At 35.0% G+C, this 20,894-nt stretch overlaps 1 protein-coding gene across 1 annotated transcript in view; it reads left to right on the top strand.

Moving 5' to 3' along the window:
* Positions 1–11,208, top strand: part of Mos (proto-oncogene serine/threonine-protein kinase mos) — a 44,630-nt gene extending 33,422 nt beyond the window's left edge. Inside the window, exons 5-6 of the mRNA XM_081765428.1 lie at positions 1,050–1,199; positions 10,129–11,208. Of these exons, the coding sequence (XP_081621554.1) occupies positions 1,050–1,199; positions 10,129–10,281 (303 nt within the window). The 3' untranslated portion in view covers positions 10,282–11,208. The remainder of the gene's footprint in view (positions 1–1,049; positions 1,200–10,128) is intronic.
* The last annotated feature ends 9,686 nt before the right edge of the window (positions 11,209–20,894 follow it).

The following is a 20,894-nucleotide window of genomic DNA, read 5'->3' as shown; positions in this document are numbered from 1 at the left end:
TTAACATTATCACTATAGTCATACCCAGAATGCTTTTGATTAGGAACAACAAAGACTTTTATAAAAATTTATTAGCAATTCTTGAACGTATTTGTTAAACAATAAAACTGTATTTTTGCATGTACCCATCAGTTTCTATGAATCATGTTGAATATTGGTTATTACTAGAGTCATCTCCTAGGAGAGCTGATTTGTAGCTACACTTCAGTATTATTGAGTGAGTATTTTCTTATAACGTTTCAGGAGAAAACAAAGTCTGGTTTTATTAATTATACAGAAGTTCTATACATTTAAGTATATAAGCGATTAAATTCAGCATATAATACACTAAATAGGTTATACCCAAAAGGGTTTAATGGAATGTCAGGACAACCAGGAAATTTGACTTTTACAGGGGTAAAAGTGTCTAATGTAGGAGTTCCAATTTACAGATGTAAGTGCATCTTAAGTGTATCTAATGAGAGTTTCTTCGTTTTAGACAATAATTTCTTCTCAAACCTAATGATTTTGGGTGAGAGTAAATCCACGAATTTGGATGGATACTCTCGAGTCCAAGAGTGAATTCCCCCAAATGTAACGAAGAAATCTCTTGCGCAGGTACCACATGATTCTGAAGAAAGAAAAAAAGTGTACATTCCTTAGAGCCCTTTTTTTCTATAATCTACTGCTCTACTGTATCCTTTCTATTTTTTTTTCACTTTTTCTCAAGTTTACTAAGTAATTTGATTGGATTTTGTGTAATGAATTATTTTCTTAAGTCTGTACCTAATTAAATAAGTTCTAGATTCAATCTTGTAATCATTATTCACATTTGTTTGAAGTTACAACATTCCTATGATGTAAGAAAAAAATTGTCAGAATCAGCATACAGTTAAAGTATTGTTTTCAATCAATCACATCAGGAAAGTCATTAAGGAAAATATATTCTGTGTTACAATTTGCTTAGTGAATTTGAGATTGAGCTTACCGATCCTGCAATAAGTTAAAAAAAAAAAAAAAAAAAATGTATATTGTCATTCGAAGTCTAATTTTAGAAGTTTTATTTTTAGGGTACAATGCTTTATATGTCACCTGAAGTGTTACAAGGAAAGGAACCATCCTCCAAATCCGATGTTTATTCCATGGCAATTACTATGTGGCAGATGCATTCTCGTTGTGTCCCATACCAGGGAGAAAATCCTTATTTTGTTATATATAAGGTAAGATACTTTTATAACAATTTTAAATTAAAATGTCTAATACCACAGGTCTCAAGTAATTTCACTTAACTTTAACACATAATGACTGTGTGTGTGTGTGTGTTTTCTGAAGCTGGCCTACAATTTTAAGGAACATAATCACACACTGATAACCTTTAATATGAGAGAGAAAAAAATACGAAATATATTGTTAATGAACATGCTGAAATACTGGACAGTTCTTGATAATTCAGAAAAATTGTTAAGAAGAGAGAGAGAGTCAAGTTTTCATTCAGTTCTCTTTCAATTTACTTATACAGTACGTATAATAAGAGGTGCTGCTACTCATTATGAATATGTTATTATATTAGACTTCCAAACTATGCTACTTATAAGCGGATGACTTCTCTTAGTGCAGTTCCACCTGGTTCATATCTTGTCCGTATAACGCTGGGATTTCATCCTGGTACATTTCAATTAGGACATGTTTGGTAGTACGCAGCACTGATTTTGACATTTCGTTCCACCTTTCTGAAACCGGAAGTAGTAATAAATTTGAACCACTTCGGTTTCGGTAGTATCTTACCTTACCTTACCACACAGCTCTACAGCCCGATATGGGCCTTGGCATCTTCCACCAGTTGCCTTCATCTTTTCCTGTCTCTGGCTGTTTGTTTCCAGTTAGCCACTTTCAATATCCGGAGATCCTCTTGCACACTATCTATCCATCTCTGTTTGGGTCTCCCTTTTCTTCTGCTAGAAAAGATCTTCTCATTCACGATCCTTTTGGGAAGGCGATCTTCTTCCATGTGTTCCACATGACCCAGCCATCTCAGTCTTTGTGCTTTTATGTATCGGACTATGTCTTTGTTTTCCAGAATTTCTTCTATTTCTCTATTGGAGCGTATTCTCCATTCCTCTTCAGTTTTCACATGGCCATAAATCTTCCTTATTACTTTTCTTTCGAATACGCGTAGGTTATTTTCGTTTTTTGTGAGTGTCCATACTTCTGAAGCATATGTTACTATTGGTCTTATGAGGGTTCTATATATTTTTAATTTTGTGCTTCTGTTTATTACCTTATTTTTTTGCAGACGTGATGAGCTTTGTTTCCTGCTTGAATTCGTTCTTTTATTGCTATTGTTGTGTTTTTTGTTATCTATTAAGTATCCTAAATATTTAAATGTGGGTACACTTTCAAACGTCTTTTGTATTGTTATGTTCGTTGTATTTCTTCTATGTTCTGCAGTTGTTATTATCATATGTTTGATTTGGCTCACGTTCACCTGTAATCCCATTACCGTGGTTGCTTTTCCCAGTTCTATGTACATTCTGTTCAGTTCGTTTTCTGTTCTTGCGATTATTGTAACATCATCGGCGTATGCACAGATTTGGCTGGTTTTGTACATTATAGTTCCTCGTTTGTCTATTTTCTGTATGGCTGTATGTAGGGCGATTATGAACAGTGTTGTTGATAATCCATCTCCTTGTTTAACTCCTTTATTATATTGGAATTCTTCTTCTAATAACTGCTCTATTTTTACTTTTGCTGTTTTGTTGAGCGTAATCTGTACAAGTCTTATGAGTTTTTTTGGTATCCTTATGTTCTCAAGTGCCTCTGTGAGTCTGTTTCTGTCCACACTGTCGAAAGCCTGTTTGAAATCTATGAATAATATATGTAGATCCGTGCCGTGTTCATAACTTTTTTTTCTATTACCTGCCTCATGATAAACAGCTGGTCAATCGTGCTGCGATTTTTCTGAAATCCACATTGATATTCCCCTATTTCCTTCTCTGCGTACTTCTTGATTCTATTGTTGATTATGCCTGTTAATATATTGTATGCTACATTTAAGAGCATGATTCCTCTGTAGTTTTTTACAATCCATTCTATCTCCTTTTTTATGCAGAGGATGTATTATTCCTATCTTCCATCTGTCTGGTATGTCTTCTTCCATCCATATTTGCTGAATTATGTCATATATTTTTTATTTCAGTTTAGGACCTGCATGTTTTATTAGTTCTATGGTTATGCTATCTTCTCCCGGGGCCTTATTGTTCTTCAGTTTATTAATAATCTCTCCTATTTCTTCCTTCGGAGGTGCTGCTTCAACTTCTTCCTCAGATTTTCCTTTCTTGTGTGCTTTAGCCATCTTATCTTTGTCTATTTGCTCCTGTTGCTTCTCTTGTAGCTCTTCTTCCACCTGTGTCTGAGGGTTCAATAACTCTTTAAAATAGTCTGTCCATATTTTCATTATTTTTTCTTTATCTCCTACTATTTCTCCTTTCTCGTCTTTGTATCCTATCATTTTTGGCTGATATCCTCTTTTCATTCTCTTCATTGCTGCATAAAATTTTCTGGTTTCATTTTCTTTATTTAAGTTCTCTATTTCCTCTATCATACCTTTTATCATCTGTTTCTTTTTCTTTTTACAAAACTTTTTCGCTTGTTTCCTCAGCTCTTTATACCTTTCGTAGTTTCTTCTTGCCTCTCTTTGTAGCATTTTTCTTCTTGTCTCTCTTTGTAGCATTTTTCTTCTTGCTTCATTTTTCTGGCTAATTATTTCTTGACATTCTTCATCAAACCATTTTGCTTTATTGTTTCCATTTTTCTTTACTCCAATTGTTTCCGTCGCAGCTTCTTTTATTACTGATACAACCTCGTCCAATTTCTCTTGTATCGATGAGTTTACTTTTTCTGTCATTTTTTCACATTTACTTTCAATCGTGTCCTTGAATTTATCAGCTTCTTCTCTAATCTTTAGTTTCACTGTATTCCATTTCTCATTTGTAACTGTTCTCTGTTGCTGTTATATGCATATTCTCTCCCTTAATTTTGTTTCCACTAGAAAGTGGTCTGTATCGCAGTTTGGACCCCTTCGGCTCTTAACATCTATTATGGAGGATGTATATCTGCGGTTGATAAGGACGTGATCTATTTGATTCATCGTATTATCAGGAAATTTCCAGGTTCCTAAGTGTATTTGTTTGTGTGGGAAGCTTGTACTCTTTACTACTAGTTGGTTTCTTATTGCAAATTGAATTAGTAGTTGTCCATTGTCACTGCTTTCTGCATGTAGTATTTTCCCAGTGACTTTCGTGTTTGCACCTCTGCTTCCTAGTTTGGCATTGAAGTCTCCCAGTACTATTATTGTATCATATTTCGGTGTGTTTTCGTAAGTTTCTTCTAAGTTCTCGTAGGATTCTTCTTTCTTTGCAATGTCTATTTCTTCAGTAGGGGCGTAAACTGTGATTATTGTGAGATTTCGAAATTTTTCCTTTTATTCTAATTTTGCTTATTCTTTCGTTGACTGGTGTGTATTGTAGTATCTTATCTCTGAAATGTCTGCCTATCATGAATCTAGTTCCATATTGTCCGGTTTTTGTTAGGGTTCCGTTGTAATAGAAAGTGTAATTCTTTTTATCAATTCTGCCGTAGCCTTCCCATCGAATCTCCTGCAAAGCTACTATATCCATATTTTTTAATATTGTCTTTTGAGCAACTTCTTCAATTTTCCCAGGTTCTAGCATTGTTCGTATGTTTCATGTTCCTATCTTCACATCCTTCTTCCGTTGCTTTGCCGTCTCCACTGTTCCTTTTCAATTCCTAGGCTCTGGCTTCTGTTTCTGAATAGTTTCGTTTTCCGTGGTAGAGTTGTTAGCCCTGCGCACTACCCCCAACCTAGAGGACCAGGAGTTTTCTGTTGGGGTCCTCCTCCCCTAGCCTTTGTAGTTCCACTACTAACTGCAAGACAGCAGTCTGGTTTTGGTCCGCCCCGATGATTTTCGGTACCCGCCATATCTGGTGGGCATTTCCCTATCCGCCATCTGGTGAGACGCCCGGTGGGAGTCCAGCAACTCCCGCGGGTCGGTTTCGGTAGTGTTGTGAATAATCATGATATGTTGTCCTCAGACGCTGAATCGTATGCAAAATATCGCTTCTTGCTGTCTGTTCTCGTTCTATAGTGATGAACTTTGAAACTAAAAATAGCTAATTTTAACCAATTCCGGTTTGAATAGAGAGTTAACGGAGCTGATAGAAACTATACTTGGGACGTTGAATCGATGGAGAAAAAAGACGAATCTTGATAGCATTTACTGTTTTTGTCTCTACGGAAATCTGTATTGAAACCGGAAGTAAGTAAATTTGAACGACTTCCGTTTTTCGTAGGGTGTTCTGAATAGTCATGGTTGTCTTGAGACGCTGATTCGTTTCCAAGAAACTACTTCTCGTTATCTGTTACTGTTTTCGTTTTAGGCGATCAATTTTGAAACCGATAATGGCAAAATTTAACTACTTCCGGTTTGAATCGAGTTAACAGCAGATGGAACATATTTTTAGAACGGTAAATCGATAGCAAGAAAACAGCTTGGGAGGCTGATTCGTTTGCAAGAAACCGTTTCTCGCTATCTCTTATTGTTTTTGTTCTGATACCTGTCGACAGACGGACGAATAAAGCTATTCTATGAGACTTCCAACACTGATGTATAGCATAGTTTGGAAGTCGAATAATATAAAAACAAATACAACGTATTTTATTATGAATTACAAAACACCTACATAATAAAAATTCCTGCACAATGTAGGAAATTAAACATCTTCCCTGAAGCTTAAATCTATAACTTTAGTCTCATGATGAAAATTTCGTCACAGTGAGAGAAACATTAAAAAATGGTGGTTATATTTACTATTACATAAAACTGATTACGGTATATTAACATCACATCTTTAGAAAAAAATCAATAGTACTTTCCGTATGTAATTCATTTCACTTCTCCGAATGCTTTATTTCCTCAATAGTATGCGTATCTTCCATTATTTTAGCTCAGAATGGTCTTTATTTTGTTTATTTTCCTGTCCCTCTCGTCGTTGAGTTGGTCCTGCAAAATGAGTACGAGCATTTCGTGCATCATGGATTACTTTATGGATAGTTTCTCAATGCCATCCGAAGAAACTATTGAAATCTGAGTATTAGTAAGTTTGTTCTTTAAATTATCTGCTACACATTCCGCATTGATTGAAAATCCTCTTAGACAAAATGTAGACATTTCTTAGAATGATTATCTAGACTGATTGGCAATCTTTGTCAGAACTATAACTAACTTTAACAGGATTAGCTGACCTCTCAAATCTTTTGGTTTACCTGAACTAAGGCTAAAATTCATCTTTGCTATAGGAAAGGTTCTCCATTTGAGCTAAGCAAAGTCTTATGCTTTCATCTGAATAAAGATGAAACTAATTAATGACACTCTTGAAAAATAACGGTCCAGAAACTTATTTTGAATAACATTGAACTTTGGATAGCGATCGGCACATATAGGCAATCGCTCAGTATATAAGTGTACTGTTGTATTACATAATACTTAAGGAGATAAAATCCGCCGTTCAGAGGCAAAAGACTGTATCCGCAGACTTGATCTTAATTGATTTAACAGCAGGCAAATCATATGAGGATTAACTGACAAAACAGGAATCTATATCTATAAGCTTGGCGACGTTTTCATTAAAGCCCGGAATTAATGGCGAAATAAAAGCCCGAAAATTGCTGGCAAAATAAAATAAACAAGCAATCACGAACTTTGGGAAAAAAAAATGTACTAAAATATGTAAAAGCTATAATAGGCTATAATTCGTTTACTAATCGAATAAAATGTTTCATTTTGCATTTTGTACTTAATACTTAAAATTATGGAAACTTGCGCAGCTCGTGAAGGGACGAATCTAACAATTCATTCGCCATTCTTCAGTAGTAACAATGAAACAATAATTTAAAAACATTATCACATTTTATTCACACGCGGTTACATTAGCATACACATTCAAAGCACAAGAAATACTAAAGTGAAGTCATTTTACACCACACTAGCAGTTTATTTTCACTTACGAAAGGTTTTTAATATTTTTGTTCTCTGAAATTATTAACATCTTTTTAAGATTTTCAAAGGAAAGATTTTGTCTCCTGTCAGAAAGAATTCGCTTTAGATGTGAAAATGATCTTTCCACATCTACAGATGTCACTGGAGCATACTTGAAACATGTAATTTGGGAAGGATCCATGTCACTGTCAACAGTTGTATCAGCATCACCTTCCATAACATTAGCGATGTCCTTCAATTTTCACAAATCTGGATTAGCACTTATAACACAATCACACTCACGCCGAATGTACTCGCCCTTGTCACCAGGTACAGTCCGCAGCAAAAAGCCTGCAACATGAGCATGTAAGTTTATTGTGAAACTACGCCTAACAGTGCAGAGAATCAACATAACGTCTAAGTGGCACAAATCTTCGAGGAGAAACCTCGGCGTCCTCCTCAGCACATTTATTTTGGAGCAAAATATCTCGTCGTTTCACAATAAACTTACGTGCTTATGTTGCAGGGTTTTTGCTGCGGACTGTACAACCCTCAGATCGTTGAGAGTATCATTGAAGATTTTCAGAGAACTAGCGAGAGTCTGTTTTTTTTCTCAAGCTTGGCAATAACATCTGGTAACTTTGCAAAATGTGTTGCAATGAAGACTAAGTCCTTTTTTCAAGGAATTCTTCTTAAGCAAACTGAGCAACCTTAATTGAAGACGCATCATCCTCATCAAAAGTATCAATGATTCTTTTGATGGGTTCAAAGTTGTTAGCATAAAAGAGAACAGCTGTAATTCATGTACCCCATCTCGTTAAGACAGGCTGTGGTGGAAGCGGAAGTTCAGGGGCTAATTCGCGAAACGCACTTGTTCGCGAGGGAGCTCTCAGAAATACCTTTTTCACATTTGACACAAGAAGGTCAACGTCAGGAAAATGAGAACGAACTTCCTCTGCAATTCTATGTAACACGTGTGCAAGACAGGTGGCATGCAGCATACGTGGGAATAGAACCTTAAGGGCTTTTGCTGCACTTTTCATGTATCTGTGACAAAAAGGACCTTATCGTATTTTACACATTCTGGCCACAGAATACTCAGTGATTTTGTAAAAACCTTTGCAATTGCCGTGCCATTTACTTTTTCCAGAACTCTGATGCGATCAAAATTGTTTGTGAGCCTTCTTAACCTCCAAAAGTTCCAATTACAACGTTGGCAATAGAACGTCCTAGAATATCGCAAGTTTCATCAATTGAAATCCACATATTTTTGTCAGCAACACTTTTACGGATATGTCAATAGTTCTGTTGTACGCGCTATCGACGTAAGTCTTTCTCAAAGATGTTGGAATTTTTTTGTGTGTATTTCTCGAGAAAGTTCCTAAAGGAAACATTTTCTAACTTCCATAAAGAAATGTCCGCGTTAATTAGAGCTTCACACAGATCATTCGTAAAACTGTTAGTACGCGAAGCGGGATTCGTGACTGTTCCAAGAAGATTTTGAACCTTTCCACCAGCTGATTTCCGTCCTTGCAGAATTGTGTTTTGCAGTACTTATATGGTGTGTTACAAAATAACGCTTTTCAGCGGAAACCATAGTTTCACATAACTTACAAAACAGTACAGAACCGTCTGTTGAAAACACAGTACGCCCGAACTCACTCACAAATTTTTCCAACTTCTGTTGCCTAGAAATACCACCTTTCTGCATCTTGAAATACTGAAACACGCATAAATACCAGTTCTGTATACCTAAGATTCACAATAACTGCCCACCTGGCTACTTCTTGAAAGTAAGCATCTTCGTTTGTCATTCCAAGAACCGAACACTGCTTCAAAATTTCAAGAACTGAATACGCACTAGCATCCCCGCCCCTCCACTTGGCACATTCCAACGGGAATAGACCAGTTATTGTCAGACACCGAGATCGCTTGGCCAGATAAGAGTGACTCAGATCTGTGGTATGCTGTCATTCATGAGTAAATAAAGAGTAGTGGAAGAAAAAACCTGTGACAATAGCAACAAATTGCTTTTAAATTGTGAAATTGCACTTTCCCTGAAAATATCATGAAAATTGCAATAATGGCACTTATGTCATTTTGCCATTAACTCCGGGCTTTAGTTATCATATGTATAGGCTGTATCGTATCCGTTAAGTTTATGACGTATCTAAACAGAAAATCGTGATAATAATTAATAAAAACTGATACGGTCTTTTGTTTTTGAATGGCAGAAATTTTTATTCGTTCACTTTGCGTCTATTTATAATCAAGCTCGCAGAGTACTCTCTTCATACGTATATAAGTGAAGTTTTAATATTTCCTCGGCTATGCTATCATAAAGGTAATTTTAACTCTATTGCTCCTTAGCTCAATTAAGTATATAATAATTGCAACTAAGTATTCTGACTACACACTTCGAGAAAATATACGATATATTCTTTCAATTAGAATTTTTTTTGAAGATTGTTCAGGAACTCTTTAATATACACTGACACACAATTTTTTGAATAATCAGTATAATAAACTAGACATAAGAAACCTATCCAGTGTCGAATAATTATAGTATAGTAGATAGTATAATTTAAGGCATATAGTACACGAAATTATACTCACTATGCACGTGAACTACGGGCTTTCAAGGTAGTATCACAGTGGATAGTTGGCAGAACAATCATGCTTTGGAATACTTTTGGATCCTCGTCTATCAACTATGTCGAAAGTGTGTTGTGAATACAACTAACCATACTACATGTTGGAGGTATTTTAATGCCATGGCCTCATTGCTGTTTGTTCATTACGATTATTGCTAAAAGACATGTCACAATGAAAACCATTTCTACCAGGTGGTCTAGGTATTCTACAAGGAAAGGAGAAAAAATTGGTCTTCAGGTCAATAAATATTCCTTGGCTGCGTAACCATTTTTGAGTAAATGACTCCTAACACTTTCACACCAGAATCACTTGCATGCTTTCTCAAATGGTATAAGGTTAATTTCAACTCTCTCACTCCCATACCACGTTACACAATGTATAGTTGTCAAATTTTCAATTCAAATTGATTTTTTTTTTCTTTCTTTACATATACGAACAGGTTGTGTCTGAAGAGTATAGACCAAGAGTTCCAGCAGCAGGCAGCATTGAGGACCAACACTTTGTGAAACTCTACACTAGTTCCTGGCAACAAGTGCCACATGAAAGACCTACAACTATAGAAATTATACAACAATTAGAAAATATTAGATGAAATCGGCTGCATCATTAATTTTATTAGAACAAACCAATATATGCTTTGAGACTTTGCTTTTTAACTTGTATGATGATGTATTGCATTCAAGCACATATATACTTTATAATTTTTACAAATGAAGACATTGGATGCTTGAATTATCAGTGTGATAAATTGAACATTTTAATATGTTCGAAACAGACTTTAGTGATGTGTAGTACTCCGTTTAAAACCATGTTCTGAAGTGTTCATTATATAATATTAAAGAATTTCATGCATATTGTATCTCAGAATTTGAACTAGCATGGTAAGTATTTTAGCCATAAGGACTTTTGAATTAAAATGTTTGTTATACAATTATCAGAAATTTTTTTGTAGAGCTAATTCATTTCATGTTTATTTATAAATCATCATAATTTATTTCATACAAATAGCAAATATACTTTCTAATATTGAAATAATAATACATTTTTACATTGTATTTTATAAAGTTATCTATACACTGAAAAAAAAAAAGAAACAAACTATGTTACTATCTTTGTAATTTTGTTCTAAAATTATTTAAGGAAAAACTGTGGTAATGAAATAATAAAAAGAACCTTGTTTTGAACACCAAGTATAATTACTTCCTACACTTAAGACGTTGCTTATTCCAGACTATTTTTAAGGAAACTACATTATTTGCTATGGAAGAGAAAGGTGTGTTACTGAGAATAACTCATTCTAGTAAGGATAAGGGAGTCTTAAATGTAATGTTCTACCTTGCTTGCATTTTTTTTTTCAAGTGGTACTGAATCAAGGCTGTGTACACTCGTATACGGACAAAATCTTGTGACCGAAACATCATTGCTCAAGACCTTGCTTTGGCAACACCTCGAGGACAAATCTTATTTGGCCAAAACGCGCAAGCCAAAATTTCGTCAGGACAAAATTTCGCCATAACAACACACACGAGTTTCTGGGCTCAAATAATAATAATAATAATAATAATAATAATAATAATAATAATAATAATAATAATAATAATAATAATAAAGACTTAAATAACATAAAACCAGAAATCCTTGCCTTAGACACTAGAGGCGTAAAAAAAAAAAAAAAAATGTTAAAAGTGAATGGATATAAAATCATAACATAAATCCAAATTGGGAAAATTATATTTGCCACATTTATCATGGTAACATTATTTGTTGAGCTTAAACTAGACTTATTTTTTCCTCGAAGGAAATGTTATATTAATATAAGCAAGGAAGTAACTGTTAAGTTCTTTCTTTTTCCTCTTCTTAAAATTAATAAAATCACTTACTATGTTTTATGTCTTGTCTTTAATTTATAATTATTTTGGAAGCATACGTTTTAAATTATCCTCCCTCTTTTTCATTGTAATTAGAATAAAACCTCTGAATAGTGTACACCGACGTAATGTGAGACATGATTATTTATCTCGAAATGAGAGGTATCCGATAGAGAGACTATGCAAACTTAGATTACTTAGTTTATGCGGTAATTGTATGTAGTGTACAGTAATATAGGGTGGCACACGAAGAAGTAGCTCGTGTATATCAAATCACAGGAGCTCCAATGGCCAGAATGAATATGCAGAAATACTTTGGATAACACATTTTATTGGTTCCGTGATATGGGAAAACCGTCTCCAAATATGTTGTTTTCGATCTAAAGTGAAGGATTTTTTTTTTTTTTTTTTTTTTTAAATCGGACGAGCCGTTTGGGCTGCACTCTTTTTATGCGCCCAATGTTAAATGAAACTGCGAAGTTGCCATTTACCTGGACCCACAACATAAGTGAATAAAGTTAGTTTTTTACGATGACGTGTCGATGGCCAGCCCCCATATATATCGATAGTTTGAACTTTCTACTCGGAAGAAATCACTATGGCGAGATTTTTGCCCAAACCATATACACTATCATTGCCATTGGTGCCTTTCACACTTGTAGGGGTCTAGGAAAATTCGGTGTAGGAAATTTCTGTGTAAGAAAACTCGGTGTACGGAAAACTTTGTGTGGGGAAATTTAGGTGTAAGGTAGATTCGGTGTAATACATATTGAATATTAGCACTGACGATAATTTTCGACTTCATATTGTGAAAACGAAAACCATAAAATGTAACGAATAAAATGTTATTACCTATTTCAACAAAAAGCAAATTTATTTTTTGCCTTGAGTCCAATACCTCTTTCATGTCTTTTGCGGGGTATTACTATAAACTACTTTTCATCACATAATGAAGCTGACACTTTTTGTCAGAAATAAAACAATTACAACTATAAGTTCAGAGAATAGTTATAGGAACAACTAAAAACACCACTTTGCCTCACGTTCTGCCCCAGACAGAAACATAATATGGTCGTTAGTGAATAAATTGCAGGAAACAGGATCGTTTCTTAAGAAGACAGGGAAGCATCGGACCTCGCTGGTGGATGTTGTGGAAGATGTCAGTTACCGACTCTAACTCACCCAAGAAATCTCTATTCAACATGTGATTTATGTGTGTTACCACTAACACTTAATTTGTATTCTTCAATTTCGCTTCAAATATCCAATATCTCATTCGAACTGTAACGTACAATTGCGAATATTTGCTGTTTTTCTTGCAGCCTGCTCTATATTACCCCGGATGAATTTAAACCAGTAAACATAGTCCCATAAATCTCCCATCCTTCCTTGATTTGCAGCAAACCGCATGAAAATCGGACTTTAGTTAGAAATTTATTTATTTAACAATTTAACAATTCTAGAGCCAAATGAAATCCGTGAGTTTCGAAAGAATCACTTTGTATATACATATGTAAGATGCAAAAATATATTGATCAAAAAAGTCTTAGTGGAAAGGGCAATATAAAGCAGGATGGTTTTATCTGATAATAGTTGTACAAATAGTTGACTTCTCCTCCAATCAGACATTTTAGTTTGTTTGCCTTAAGTTAAGGTAAACAAGTACTGCAACCCTATCGACTCCTTATTGACTTCTTCTTCAATCAGGCGTAGATACTTTAGTTGAGGCATTTATTTTTACACCTTTGAGTAACGTAAATAAACTGTCATTTTTGAAGAATTTAGATTTAAATATTTGTTTATAAAATAGACATAAAATCGTCAGAACATTTTTTAAAAATCTACAATTTTCAACTTTACCCGTCCAGTAACCTACATTTTTTTGGAAGTAGAAATTTCTAGGAGACATCCTCCAAAACAGCATAAAAACTTAAGTTTTAAATTAAATGTCGATTGGTAGCGATGGTCGCTTCGCTAAATCACACGAACGGACATCGAAAAACAAATTTCTCGTCATGTAAGGGCCATAAAATGTTAAAATCCGTCGAAATCTAGAATTCAAATAATTTCAGCAACACAATTCAATATAAAGCAATATAAAGTAAACGTAAAAATGATAGTAGACAGTAAAAGTACGTTCTACACAAAATTTGAACTTCAAACTAATACGCTCATTTATCCTCAAAGTTGAGTTTTTAATAAATCCTACGGCCTACTACAACGAATCTTTCTTTACACCTAACATTCCCCACACTGAGTTTTCCGTACACCGAATTTTCCTGCTTCCCATTTGTAGCAATGTGGTTACCAGGAGCTGGTGAGTAAATCCACCATTCACAACTATAACACCCACCACCTCTAATATCCATTGCATTTAATTTCTCCGCAACATGTCCAATAACTCGATAATGGTTTATTAGTGGGTTAGTTTGGATCGCAACCGGCGCTCTAACACGCCCCGCAGATGTTCAAGGAATTAAGATCACCAGTTTAGTTGATTCACTCATATTTCGTCAAACCACTCGCTTATGGATTTAGCTGTATGGACAAGCGCTTTCTTATCCTGGAAATGAAAAAGCCGTAAGGTGGGGTAGCAAAGAATTGTCAAAAATTGCTCGATAGCCATCACCACTGAGGATTCTACTATAATATGAATAGCCTTGGGCCCTGAGTCAAGGACAGAATTTTTTATTCATCAATTTCATCTTTACCATCTTCAAGAACGTAGCTATATACGGAAGCCTAGCCGTCTTCAACATTAACGGTTAGGTCATCTACCTTGGAGTAACATCGATTCTATGACGTTACATTAAGAATAAACAAGGAATTTGCGTTTTACTTTCTGTTAATTAAGCTTGCTGCAATGCAGTAATTCTGTTGTTATTGAAATTAAGAATTCGAATAATTGTAAATTACAGTAATAAACCTTACGCCAGCAGCTATCTCCCGGATACATAAAATATCTCTGTTTCCCTTAATTACAACTACTTTATTTCTCCCCTTATTACGCCACATTAATTTAGTTTTTCTCTGCGTAATTTTCGGTCATTGATTTAAATTTGTGCTCTCCAGCAGTCTCTTCCTCGCTTGTGTGTTTCAGAAGTTATGTTACGTATGTGTTTTGACAAGAGCAAACACTTCAATTCTACAGGATGTATTAAAAACAAGCTTTAGAGAACTGTGAAGCTTTGGAATGTGGCTTGTTCCTGCCACATTGAAGAATATGTAGATGCCATGTCCACTTTCCTGTTGAAATGTGAGGACTAAATTGCTGTAAGACATTAACGGCAAAGCTAGCTTTGTATTTGGAGAAGTTCCACTGTGACATTTTGACCACACGTGGAAATATCCGATATTTTCTATCTTACGTCACATACACGTCGAGAACAAAATCGTCGGAGTAGAGCTGTTGGGAAGATTCGGTTGGATCGTTTGGAACTGTACACACTATGTAGGTCGTGTATCAAGTGTCAGACCGATCTTAGGAGGACTTTATGGTGAGATAAAGCCATTGTCTAGTTATAGTTGCATTCCCTGACATTCCTATTTACTTAAAATCAGTTGCTATCGATTATTATAGATTTGGGCATGTTAGTTTCCTTTCCATTGATTCCATACTTTAGAGTAACTTTGACTTGTAGAATTAATTTTTCTTGCTTAGCAAGTGTTGGATCGCCCCCAAAACTCCTATCCTTGCGATTTTGCTCCTACCTAATAGGATGTTGTAATGTCAACTTTTAAAGTGTAAACAGTTCGTGTTTTTGTAATGCACCATGGTTTACGCCTTGGGCTAATTACCTCTGTGGTGCCTCTTGCTTCTGACCTTGCACCTTTAATCAGTTTAGTAATTTCCCCTTTTCTCCACGCAATTTGAGATTTTGGTTAAATTTTCTTGTTTTGGACTACTTTCGTGAGTAGTGTATTTTTGTGCAAATTTTGTAGGTTCTCTTTGTAATTGTCATTTGCATTTAGCAATGACATATATGCTACATTGTCGTCATTTTCCCATTGTACGCCACAATAGACTTCCCGCCTCTCCTGTTTTCAGGTGTACATTCTTCAGATTGGATAATTGCATTGTGGGCAACATTTATGAATACGACCCATATTACGATATTGTTGATGCTGACGTGTTGATCTTTTACAAAGACACGCAGAATGGCTTTTAATGGAGTTTAGGCCTCGGTATTGAGAGCCAAGATGATCACTGTCCAAAATGGGGTTTTGTGTAATTTTTTAACCACAGTTACTAGAATGACAAAAGAACTTCCGTCCTTCGAAACGTAGTCTTCTTCGCAAAAGTAGTCAAAGCAAATGACTACTTCATACCTGCTATTTTTCGGGATGGTAGCAGTCACGACCACCTACACGCTATCTTGGAACGTCACAAAAATAAATATGTATTCCCCATTCTATCCAGATTGACAGTCTCTTGGGCTATTTGATGCGTGCAAACAGAGGTGCATTTTATCGGTCCGCATTGGATCTCCTGATGTTCAACATGGCTGTCTTCGGATCATATATAAAAGCGAATAATAAATGGCTGTTTTTATAATCATGTACGTTATAATTGGCCTTCATTATACACATTATTCTTGTAGAGTTCTGCTTGAAGTTTTCTCCTTAAGGCCGTGTCTAACGTTTTCAGCTGAGATCATCAATCCCTATATAATAACATGGTGAACTTCTTTCCAAAATATTATGAAAACTATTTGTCTTATGCAATTCAAAATTTCTCCAGATGTTAGCCTACCCCAATACTACATGTTCACTTTTTTTTTTTTAATCTAGCTCTTTTAATTCATTAATATTACTTTTTACAAATAAATATGACAACGTTGGAAAGCATATAAACAGGATTTCTTTCCCTGTTCTTGGAGGTGCAGATACCTGATCAATTCACACCATTATTCCTCAGTGATCTTCAAAAAGTTGGTAGGGGAGGGAAACAAGTTACGAAATAAGATAAGATCGTTTATCTAAAAATGCGGAGAGTGCATATCTTCGAAGTTATGTTCGTTGACAACCTGATAACATGGTCGGAAGAACATAAGGTTGCGAGAGGCAAGACTGGCTGCTGTCAGAAATGAGACAATCTTATCTATGTAACTTTTTAGTTTATTTTGTAACAAGCCTTCTTGTCAAACAGCGTGCGCTTTCCCTATTTTCCTATTTCAACTATTTTTGATCCTAAATCTTGATTCTTGCGCGGTGAAAAAAAAAGGAGAGATCTCTGAGGAAATGCAAAACTAAAAGCATTATCATCAATATTTTGCTTTCCAAAATAAGGAATATAACTTTAAAAAATAAAACTTTAAAATAAATATCTGGGAAGATGAAAGAACAAATCATGGCATTTCATGCGTGTGCATAACAGTAATAGGCATATAGAAAATAAATAAATATTATAATATTTCTGAGGGTCTAGATCATTTGGATCCGATGGTGATATTCCAAAGATAAGCAAGTGAAATATTTTTCACTTGATTTTGACTGAAAACTTGATTTACAGAATTTTATATATATAAAATATCTGTGTGTGTTGTGTTATACAGTATATTTGGACTCAGTTTCCTGATCAAAGTTACGTTACATCTTATGAATCTACAATTACGTCACTTTTGAACAAAGAGATGTTTATCCTTGTTTCCCCTATGTAGTTCATAACACTTTATAATTTTAGGGAAAATATCTGGCAACGTGTATTATTTCTACTCTCCTGATTCATTTAAAGAAGAAAGTACCGGTTGGTCACAAACTAGAATTATTATTTTCAGCTGAGGAATATCAAATTTTCAATAAAATTTGGCCGATACATGAACCTTGTCGCAAATTGGAATGATTACAAATCGCACTGAATCAATAAAAGTATATCTACAGAAAGCTATATTAGTCCATATATCCACATTCGTGCATAGGCCTACTTGTATTTTGTAGTTGACCACCCATTAGAAGAGAGTTAATTCTTGATTTGATGATGATTTGCGGATGAAACCTCTCAATCAAAATCTAGCGGCCTACAATTTCGCCTGGCAAATACCTGGATAACGTGTAACTTATGTAACTGAGATACAGCACTGAAAAGTTTGCTCCATTAGTAATATTATGAAGGGTAATTTACATTTATACTCTAATAATGATAAATATGTTTTGGTTAGTGGCGCATTTAGGATGCTATAGGCTCAAGAGCTCCCCGAAATAATTTCATTATTTTTTTTTCACATTATACGTACAACACAAATGCTTCTTACTGGTTCTCAAGCCTCCCCCTCCGAAACAAGATCCTAAATACGCCACTGGTTATGATAACATTTGAATCGATATTATAAGTACATCTCTACAAGCGCTTTGGCAGTTTATACTGGTTAATATTTCACTATGGCGTAAGAAAAACAAAAACTGGATATTGGTCGATATTTGTGATGTATTTAAATTTTAGCAATTCGAAACGTATGTATTTTTTATTTCTATTCATATTATGATTGGATAAACTTCTAGTTTACGCGCATACCCACCGTTACTAACGCACCTGCTCCCTACAGACGCACCCCCACGCAAGTCCACCAGTTCATCCCATTCTGAAAGTTTGTTGGCCACGAGACCAGAATTTCATCGATTATAATCTCAAGAACCACACGAGAAGTATCTTTTTAAATTCGAGACGGCGCAAGAAATACAACAATTATTGTCTCGTTTTCGAGACGAGAAATTTCTCGAGTCCCGTGGGCAGCACTGATTCACCGAAGTTTTGGTCTCAAACACTGTTTTAGTGTTACATGATTCATATGTAAAAAACCTACAAATTGATAAAATGATGATACAAAAGCGATGAAGAGCATTTATCTACGTTTAAAATATGCAAGTCGTTACACAATTTAGACCAATAATAAGTATGGTTTAAATGTTATTATACCACATTATTCGTGGACCAATTGTGACGAGGAACGGTTGTGATACTTCCAGATGAAATTAAGAAAAATTAGGGCATAATTTCTAAAAAACAGACATTACCAAAACAGAACAATAAAATGTCGAGACAAGATCGAAAGAAGACTTCGAGAATTGGAACGTGACAAGACCTATTAAATTTAGGAGACGAGACGAGAAAACCTTACTTCTCATCTCGTCTCATGGGGAACACTATTTGAACGAAATAGATAGATTCTTGCTTGTAGTGATTACCTGGCAGATATTGGTGCAACATTTTTTTGACATTAATAATAATCGATTTTGTGGCATATCAATCTGCAAGTGTTTCATCAATCTGGTGCTATTATTGGGGCATTAGCCAAGAACAGAACACTGTAGAATGCATTAGGTTATTATTTAGAAATGAAGTGAAATCTTTGTGTTTTACGTCCCACAATTATGCCGACTAGGCTAAAGGAGACGGTGATGATGAGAATAAATGAAATGGTGGAATGAAGAAAGTGGAAGAAAATGAGAAAACTCACGAACATGATGTTTATCCACAACAAAGCCCACTTGGTGCGATCAGGGATAGAACCGGGAGCACATACACACCAGAGGTGAGCACTCTATCACTGAGCCACCGCGGTCCCCGTTATTCTTTAGAGGATAATAACTTATGTAAAAGAATCTTTGAAATTCCCATATTTTTAATCTGCACGAAAATAGATTTGATGAATACTATTTCTTCTACCTGCGTTTATTAAACTTCCAAACTATTCTATGCAAAGGTTTCGAAAGTCTAATAGAACTGCTATGTCCATCTGTCTGTTAACAGGTATCACACCAAAAGCGGCAAGAGAGATCGAGAAGGGTTTTCTGGAATCGATTTAGCGTCCTAAGAATAGGTGCCATCTCCTCCGTCAATCTTCTATATAAATCAGAAGTAATAGAGATAGACCACTTAAGGCCATAAATGAAAAACTATATTACCTAGCGACAAGCGGTTTTAGGGAATTGATTCAACGTCTCTAGAAAATGTACCATCTCCAATCCTATCTCTCTATTGAAAACCGGAACTGGTAGAAATTTACTAGTATTTCCGGTTTCAATATTGATGTTCATAGCTCATAAACGATACATCGAAAAGCAGTTCTCGGGCGTTTTCTTCTTACACATATATTAACTATTTTGCAGTTCGTTATACATCACAACAGCATAAATCCTTTTCGATCTCTGTGTAAACGTTTGTCAGTTGATGCGACAAATAAGCCAATTTACTCTACACTATACAGTTCAAAACTACTTTTATAAATGAACACTTCCTTCACTTGAAAGGAACATAGACAGATTTTCTGAAACTTTTGTACGTCGTTAGCTCCAATAGGCCTCTACAGGTAACTATTCGTGGAGATGTTTATGTAGAATCAATGGAATCTTGAAAATCTATGAAGAAAGAAACACCAGACTTTGCTCTTATCTGCATTCCATTGGTTTCTTCATCTCCGGAGACAACCCTAAGTTCGCGCACGTGACCTAGCAGGGGACAGAATGAAAGAAACCTACCTGCTTAGCCTCCTATCTGCTGTTCTGCGCTATTGCAAAATGCAGCCATTATCTTACACAGCTTTTAAATGGAAGAAAATTAATTTTTAATTAGCGCGCTCTATTACCCTAGGAAGAAAAAGTGAACATGCAATATTAATAATAACAAACATTTGGACGAATTTTGAAATGCATAAAGTAAATAGTTTTCATAATATTTTGGAAAGAAATATGCCATGTTATTATATAGGGAAATCCCAACGCATTTCGAGGGTTGGACACAGCCTTAATTTGAAATAGGTGATGTTATAGTAGTCTTATTATTTACATTTAATTTTATATATATATATTCATTGTTTGGTTTAGCTTTAATCACATGATTTGTTTTTTTGTTTGGTTTGTTACCCTCACGGATTGTTGTACAGTATACAGTAATTTTCATTATTAGAATATTATGATGTACATTATGAGCTTTGGATTTGAATTAGTATGTTCATTTTCTATTAACTTACATTAATTGGTTTGTTTTAATTGCATATTAAATTTGGTATAGGTGGTGTTGGTTACCAGGTCAGTGTTACGTTGGTAGATCATAAGTCAGCAAATTCTTTTTTCTTCCTCCCATATCTTGAGCATGAGAAAGTCACGTACTGTTCTCGCTTCATCTGTTGTAATCTGTTCCCTTGTGCTACTCTTAAGCAACATTAAAATTTATCATTGCGATTGCTAGTAATACATGTTAATTTCTGTGGAGGATTTATTTTGCCTTTTGAAATAATAATATACCTTGCTTTAATCCTACTTTCTTATGACTCTTTGTCAAGGATTGGTAACACTATTTGCAAGTTTGGAAATTTATTATTGTTAGTATCATTATTAGCAT

This window comes from Thermobia domestica, chromosome 7, assembly GCF_964235325.1.
Source record: "Thermobia domestica chromosome 7, izTheDome1.hap1.1, whole genome shotgun sequence".
In the NCBI taxonomy this organism is placed as follows: Eukaryota; Metazoa; Arthropoda; class Insecta; order Zygentoma; family Lepismatidae; genus Thermobia; species Thermobia domestica.
Note: the sequence above shows the minus strand (reverse complement) of the source record. Positions and strands in the feature narration are given on the sequence as shown.